Source organism: Agelaius phoeniceus (genome assembly GCF_051311805.1).
Source record: "Agelaius phoeniceus isolate bAgePho1 chromosome W unlocalized genomic scaffold, bAgePho1.hap1 SUPER_W_unloc_2, whole genome shotgun sequence".
Taxonomy (NCBI): domain Eukaryota; kingdom Metazoa; phylum Chordata; class Aves; order Passeriformes; family Icteridae; genus Agelaius; species Agelaius phoeniceus.
In genome coordinates, this window is record NW_027509867.1 from 3457702 (window position 1) to 3465703 (window position 8002).

Consider the following 8002-nt stretch of genomic DNA (forward strand, 5'->3'; position numbering starts at 1 on the left):
TCACTTCTGTGATGCAAAACCCTCACAACATCACAGAGCACAGAGTTCCTTTGTCCATATGTAGTGTTCATGTGCCCAAGACCTCAAAAACACTTCTTGGGAGATCTCTGGGCCCTCCCCAAGGTGTTTTCAACTGAAAGCATTCAGCTCAGAATATAAGAAAATCACCAGAGGATAGGGCCAGCCTGACCTGTCTGTCCTGGCTACTTTTGTCTGGGAGCAATCTTTGGACATGTGGAATTTGGGAAGCCAAATTCTCATTTTGGCCATGGACCCTGGACATGAATGTTCATTCTTTTCCATAGGAAGGAAGGAACAGAGCCCCAGTGTTTGCCAGGCAGAAGAGAGTGACCACCAGAGGACAAGGCAGCCAGAAGTGGCAGGTTTTTTTCTGAGAGAAACCCTTGCATATAGGAAAATTTTATGAGAGAATACCAATTTTGGCAATGGACATTTACAAAGAGGGATGGTTCTTTTCTATAGCAAGAAAAGCACAGAGCCCCAGTGCTCCAGGAGCTGATGAGAGGCAGCCCTTGACATCCCAACATCAGCCAGACCTGTCAGGTGGCCCCTGGGAGGCCAAACCAGCCAGGCCTGTTCCATGTTCCCTCAGTTCCATGGGGCCCCACAGTGTCCCAATGGTCCCTTGCTTCCATGAGGCCCTTCCATGAGGTGCCATAATGCCCCCTTGGTGACACCAGGCCCTGAAGGGTCCCAATGGTCTCCATTGTTCCATCAGGCCCCACAGAGCCATAATGGTCTCTGGGTTCCATGAAGCCCCGCTGGGTCACCATGGCCCCTTGGTTCCATGGGCTCCAGTGGTGCCACAAGGATCCCCTTGGTTCCATGAGGTCCCCACAGTGTCCCAGTGATCTCCATGGGAAGGGAAGGACCCAGCCCCAGTGTTGCAGGGGCAGCCACCAGAGGCCAAGGCCAGCCAGGCTTGATGGTACTGGCAGATTGTGCCTGGGAGCAACCCTTGGATATACAGAATTTTGGAGGTGGAATCCCAATTTCAGACATGGACACCTGGAGGATAAGGATGCTTGTTTTCCATTGGAAAGAAAGCACGGAACACTGATTCAAGAGTGACATATGGGGATCTATGGGAAGCATTGGGGATCGTTTCTGCACCTCGTGACCCAACAGAAGCTTCTCTAATAAACTTTGTCTGAAGCTCCCACTGTGCCCATAACAGGAACCCATAGTGTCTGGGACATCCCGGCTCTTTGGCATCCTGGGAACTCCTGGGATGTCACCATGGAATGGCTGTGACTGCCTCTGACCACAGGGCTCTTTACCATCCCAGAAACGCCTGGGAGTTCTCCATGGAGCCCCTGTCTCTGCCTGTGACATTCCAGCTCTGGAACAGCCTGGAGATTCTTGGAATGTCCCCATGGAACCCCTCTGAGGGCCTGTGACAAATCTGATCCTTAGTAGGCAACCATCACCAGTCCACTGTTGCTATGGGCAGTTTCCATAGCAACCATCACCAGCCCCCTGTTGCTATGCTCAGTCCCTTGGCAGCTCCATGGAGACCCCATGCCAGAGGTGGTTTCCATGGCCACCAAGGCTGGCACCAGCTGGGATGCTCGGTTTCCACGGGCCGGGCTTCAGGAATGGGATTCCCCAATTTCCTGCTCCCGCTAAAACCGCGCTGCCCTCGCTGCCCTCCCGCCTCCCATGGAAAGCACAAAAGGCAAAGATCCCAGGCTGGGAAAAGAACAATTTATTGGGAACAGCAACGAGATAAAGAACAAAGAGGAACAGAAACAATATTGATAACAGAAGGGATAAATAAAACTGTTTACAGAAAAAACTACAACATCAACAACTAGTTCTTCCTGGCAATGTATTTCCTCCTGTCTGGAAAGGAGACCCTTTTCCTCAGGGGGAGAGAGAGAGAGTCCCTTTCCTGCCCCTGGCAATGACCTGAGGTGGGAGTGAATGTAATGACAGGGCCATGGCCAGACCCTCATGTTCTCCAACCCCACATCATGTCATTGGCAGGGGCAGGAAAAGAAACAGGTGTCTTCCCAGCATGGATCACAGGGAACATGGATCACCAGGGCTCTGACCAACGTGGTGTCTCCAATGGGGGATGAAGCTGGAGTGGTGCATGAAGCTGTTCCTGCAGTTGAGGCATGTGCAGGGCTTCTTTTACTGGTGCCTCCGTTGGTGTCTGGTCAAGTGAGAGCTGCTGGTGAAGCTCTTCCCACACTGGGGACACTCGTAGGGCCTCTCCCCAGTGTGGATGCGCCGGTGGGTGACGAGGGTGGAGTTGTGCTTGAAGCCCTTCCCACAGTCGGGGCAGAGGAAGGGCCTCTCATCCGTGTGAATGCGCTGGTGCTGGAGGAGCTGAGAGCTGGTGTGAAACCTCTTCCCACACTCGGGGCACTTGTAGGGCCGCTCCCCAGTGTGGATCATTTGGTGGATGTTCATTTGTGTCTTCCTACTAAAGGTCATCCCACATTCCCCGCAGTTGTATGGCCTTTCCCCAGTGTGGATCCTCTGGTGGCAGATCAAGAGACACTTCTGCCTAAAGCTCTTCCCACATTCCCCACATTCATAGGGCAATTCCCTGGTGTGGGTCTTCTGGTGGGAGATCAGGTTAGAATTCTGGATTAAGCTCATCCCACATTCCCCACACTCGTAGGGCTTCTCCCCGGTGTGGATCCGCTGGTGCCTGATGAGGTGGGAGTTGCGCTTGAAGCCCATCCCACAGTCAGGGCAGCGGAAGGGCCTCTCATCCGTGTGAATCTGCGGATGCTGGAGGAGATCACAGCTGGTGTAAAACCTCTTCTGACATTGGGGACACTCGTAGGGCCTCTCCCTCTCCCCAGTGTGGATGCGCTGGTGGGTGATGAGGGTGGAGTTGCGCTTGAAGCCCATCCCACAGTCAGGGCAGCAGAAGCGCCTCTCATCCATGTGAATCCGCTCATGCAGGAGGAGATCAGAGCTGGTGTAAAACCTCTTCTGACACTGGGGACACTCGTAGGGCCTCTCCCTCTCCCCGGCGTGGATGCGCTGGTGGGTGATGAGGGTGGAGTTGCGCTTGAAGCTCTTCCCACAGTCAGGGCAGCGGAAGGGCCTCTCTTCTGTGTGAATCTGCTGGTGCTGGAGGAGACTGGAGCTGGTCTGAAACCTCTTCTGGCACTCAGGACACTCGTAGGGCCTCTCCCCAGTGTGGATGCACTGGTGGGTCAAAAGGGTGGAGCTGCAGCTGAAGCCCTTCCCACACTCCCCACACTCGTAGGGCCATTCCCCAGTGTGGATCATCTGGTGGCTGATCAGGGTGCTGCTCTGCCTGAAGCTCTTCCCACACTCCAAGCACTTGTGGGGCTTCTCCCCATCATGAAGCTGCTCATGGACCACCAGCTCTGAGCTCTGGCTGAAGCTCTGTCCACCTTCCTGGCTCAGGGTGGGTCTTTCCTCCTCAGAGCACCCTGGGCTGGGTTTGCAGCCCCTCCTCTTATGGGATCTCTGGGATTTTCCTCCCCATTGGATTCCTGTGCCCTGGAGTCACTCAAAATGGCCTCATCCATGAGTTTCTGCTGTGGGGATTTCTCCTCTCTGGTCTCCATCCTCAGTTTCTTCCCGGGGGGAGGCAGGACAAGGAGAGGATGGGATTTGCCTCCGTGCCACAGGGAAGGGGAAGGAGATCCCCCCAGTGCATCCCCAGCAGGACGGGGTTGGCAGCAGGGTTGTCCTGGAGCCGGGGGCTGTGCTGGGCTGGGAGATGGAGCAGGAGAGAGGGGGAAAGGGGCACTGACTTCCTCCTCACCTTCCTGCATGTCCCGGGGCTCCTTCCTCTTCCTTGCAGACTCCTCCTCCATCTGGCAAAAGTTTGGGGATGTGAAATCCTGTTTTGGGAGAAAAGCAAGGGATGAGCGCATTGAATTTTGTACTTGTTTGAAGGCAAACCTGGGGAGGGTCTAAACCAGGATTACAATTTAATAAGAAAATGAAGATCAAGGCAATGATACAGAAACACTGCCTTAAACTGACAGAGTCAGGATATAACCTGACACCCTGTTGCTGGTCAGGGTGGTGGCTGCAGTCCCATTAAATGGTGGCTGCAGTCCTGTGGGAGTGATGAACGTGATTCTGTCCAAGCAGTGATCCTGTAGAAGGGTCTGGTCTTCCTCTGGAGGTACAGTGGTGGTTCTGGAGCTCTTGTCCTCTGGGAATCCAGTAGGCAAGCTGCTCCTGGTGTTGCAATGCTCAGCTTATATGCAGGTAGGAATGCTTGGATCCTCCCCCTGGGCGGAGCATCCCACACTGGGATGATGGAATTTTATCAGTCCTGCAGTGACACTCAATGGCCCATTCCCAGAAGATATCTCCCCTGGAGGGCGTTATCAGGGCTGAGTCATGGAAGAGATCAAGAACACTGCCCCACCTGTTTCTAGCAGTTGATGAAGATGGGCATTGAAAACATGCATTTGGTTCCATCTTACACTGCAGCCTGAAACAGTGGGGGAATCCCTGCTCAGGGGGTGAGCACCACCCCCCTTACCCAAACTGGCTCAGGTGTAAAACCCCCACCCCGGGAAGGCCACACACACAGGGGACAATGTCACACTTGCCCTGCCCCAGGGGAGGTCTCTGTCCCTCTCACTCCCTTGCTGTCCCTCCCTTTTCTCTTTCTTTCCATCTCTCTCTACCTCACATTTACTGTTCAATAAAATGCACGTAGGATTTGGTCTTGTTAGCACCTTAATTGGGGCAGAGGCATCTCTCTAACAATTTTCTTAACCAGAATGTGACATTATTCTGGCACTGTGAGTTTAGGCACTGTTGTCTGACCCCAGGTGCCTTTGACAACAGCATGGTACCCTCCACTGAGGAGGTTGTGGTTCTTCCTGGAAGAATTCTTGGAAACTTGGACACAGTCCCTCCTTCCTCCTGGGGAACTTACAGGAGGATTGATGAGGAAAATGGCTGTCGTGGGTGGCCAGTGAAAAAGAAAATATTTTGTTGTCCTTCTTTGAAAAGTTTGTTAAAAACACTGGAGGAAAGGGAGCAAATGATATCAGAGTGACTGATAGAGTTCATTTACTCCAGGGTGAGAAACACAAGGCTGCTGAAAGTCCCACAAGAAGCCCAGCTCTAGTAGCTCAATTCCCAAATAACTCCAGCCAGGGGTCTCCAGGAGGATTTTTTTGGAGAGTGTTCGGAGCCGGCAGATCCTGGACTCGAGCCCCGGGTATCTCCGGGCTCCCTAAGAGGAGCTTTTTCAGGAGGGTCCCGGGGGGGTCCACGTGGGGATGGCCCGGTACCGACGGGGCGGGACATTGGTTTTGGGGATCCCCGTGAGAGCCGGGGCTGTGGAACGGGGGACCCCCGGGGCGGGGAGAGGGGAAGGGGCGATACCGGAGCTGGGGCACCCCCGGCAGCCCGGAGATGAGGCGGGGACGGGACCCCCTGACCCTGACAGGGGCGCGTCCTGGGGTGACTTCATGATGCTCGTGCCCCATCGGTCCGTTTAGCCCAGAAATGAGTTCTGCACCTTTAAGGCTGGTTCTGAGAGCCAAGGGGAGGAGGAAGAAGCTGAAGTTTGTTTTCAGACACTGCACTCACTCCTCCACATTCCAGCTCCTGAATGGACAGAAGGCGGGACAGAGCTCTCCTTTGCTTTTAGTTAGTATTTAGCTCTCTGAGGCAGAGAAGTTCCCTGGACTATTGTTTTTCTTTTTCTTTGGAGCTGTTTAAACCTGCTCTGGACTGAACACCTAGAACACCACTGGCATCTCCCACCTATGGCCCACTGGGCTGAGCCTGGGTCGCGGCATTTCCAATACAGGAGGGACTGATAAGAGACTGATAAGAGACTGATAAGAGAGTGATAAGAGACTGATAAGACACTAAGTGAGCCAAGCCCCAGCCCAAGGAGGGACTTTCGGAGTTTGTCACCTATTTTCCAGCAGCAGGAGGTTTTATTGCTTAATATTGTTCAATTTTTGTGCTGGTGAATGCTTTGCCTGTTAAATAAAGTGTTTTTTTCCACTTTTATCCAAGGAAATATTTTCCCGAACTGGCTGAGGGTGGGGCTGCTGAATCTGCATTCCAGAGGAAACTCCTTTTGGAGGTTTTCTCCCAAATTTGCCCTAAAGCAGGACAGGGTGGTTGGAAGAGGGGGGAAGCCCAAGAGGCTGGATTGAGGGGAGGCTGGAGAGAGGGACCTTGGGACCCCAAAATCCACCTGCATCCCTTAGCAGGACCCTGGAGAGGGGGGATCCCCAGGACCCATGGGATCCCCAACAGCCCAGAGACAGGGGACCACCAGAACCCCAGAGGGATGAGACTGGAAATGGGACACTCCTGGTGGCGCTTTTTTTATTCACTCTTGATTTTTGGAGGTTTTTATGGACATCATGTGACTTCTAGAGATGGACTTGTGGGGGAGGAATCCCCAACCCAAGGCATTCATACCTTGTTTCTCCCCAAATCAGTATTTTCCCCAAACCTTCCCACACTGACATCCCCTCCTCTCCTGCTCTGGGTGAGCTCAGTCCCAAACCTGACCCTGATCCTGGTCTCAATCTCACTCCATGTTCAGACACACTCACAGTTCTGTATTTAATCCCATCCCAGCCCCAAACTCATCTAGCCCCAGACCCAATCCCAACCCCAGCCCTAAAGTCAATCCCATGTCTAGCCTTAACCCCAATCCCAGCTCTAATCCAAATCTCAGCCCCAACTCCAAGCCCAGGCCCAATTCCAGCCCCTTCCTAAATCCTCGGCCCCAAACCAAAGCCCAGGCTCAGCCCTTCTGGGGCTTTGGGGGTGTCTCTGTCCCTGTGACCCCGATGATGTTTGGGTGGGGTCCCAGCAGGGCTGAGAGGGACAGAGACCCCCCCAGGCTCCCCAGGGGTGAGAAGGTGGCAGAGCCCCCCCAGCCCCGAGCAGCCTCAGCGGTGAGAGGGACACAGAGCCCCTGGTGCCCAGCCCTGCACAGGCATTGCCTGAGGCCAGAGGGATGGAGACCCCCCGAGCATCCCCCAGGGCCAGGGGACAGAGAGCCCCGAGCATGCCCTGGGCTGAGAGGGACAGAGACTGCCCCGAGCACCCCCTGGCACAGGGGAGAGAGGGAGGGAGACCCCCCAGGCATTCCCTGGGTGAGAATGATGGAGACCCCTGGGGAATGGCCTGGGGTGACAGGGACAGGGACACCCCTGGGGAATGGCCTGGGGTGACAGGGACAGGGACACCCCTGGGGAATGGCCTGGGGTGACAGGGACACCCCTGGGGAATGGCCTGGGGTGACAGGGACAGGGAAAACCCCCCCAAGCCCCTCCCAAGCATCCCCCAGTGTAAGAGGGTCAGTGACCCCTGGAGAATCCCCTGGCCACTGGACAAAGTAAAGTTGTTTCTTGACAAAAATCAAATTTAACCCTACAGAAAATGCCTTGAATTTGCTCTTCCCAAAAGTCACTTGTGGTGAACACGCAAACAAATCCCAAAATTTAATAAACTGACAATAGAAGTGATTTTGTGGCAATTCCAACAGCCATTGGTCCTGCCCAGCTCCAGCTCAGCTGCTGGCAGGTTCCAATATAAGAAAAGTGGAAATTCAGCCCAATACATTGCGATACCTCTTTTATGAAAAGATTATTAAAAGGAAGGGAAAGCTCTGTGTAGATGTCACAAAGGTGACAGGGACAAAGAAAAAAATTATTCTTAGATTTGGAAAAGCCCCCGAGCTGTGAAAAAGAAAAGGGGGGACGGCCACAGAGAGGGACAGAGATCTCCCCTGGGGCAGGGCAAGTGTGACATTGTCCCCTGTGTGTGTGGCCTTCCCGGGGTGGGGGTTTTACACCTGAGGCAGTTTGGGTAAGGGGGGTGGTGTTCACCCCCTGAGCAGGGATTCCCCCACTGTTTCAGGCTGCAGTGTAAGATGGAACCAAATGCATGTTTTCAATGCCCATCTTCATCAACTGCTATAAACAGGTGGGGCAGTGTTCTTGATCTCTTCCATGACTCAGCCCTGATAACGCCC

The 8002-nt window shown here is 54.0% G+C and overlaps 1 protein-coding gene across 1 annotated transcript; it reads right to left on the reverse strand.

Moving 5' to 3' along the window:
• Positions 1-2160: 2160 nt before the first annotated feature.
• Positions 2161-3794, reverse strand: LOC143692663 (uncharacterized). The gene is made up of 3 exons (XM_077172912.1): positions 3774-3794; positions 2972-3432; positions 2161-2797 (listed from the first exon to the last, which is right to left on the reverse strand). Exons 1-3 carry the CDS (start codon positions 3792-3794, stop codon positions 2161-2163), a joined length of 1119 nt encoding a protein of 372 aa, XP_077029027.1.
• Positions 3795-8002: the final 4208 nt, after the last annotated feature.

Coding starts and splice junctions, on each gene's coding strand:
- LOC143692663 (XM_077172912.1), bottom strand. CDS start 3,794: ATGCAGGAAGGTGAGGAGGAA. Junction 3,433..3,773: donor TGCAGGAAGGTGAGGAGGAA/GTCAGTGCCCCT, acceptor TGCTCTGAGGAG/GAAAGACCCACCCTGAGCCA. Junction 2,798..2,971: donor TGTCCCCAGTGTCAGAAGAG/GTTTTACACCAG, acceptor ATGTCAGAAGAG/GTTTTACACCAGCTGTGATC.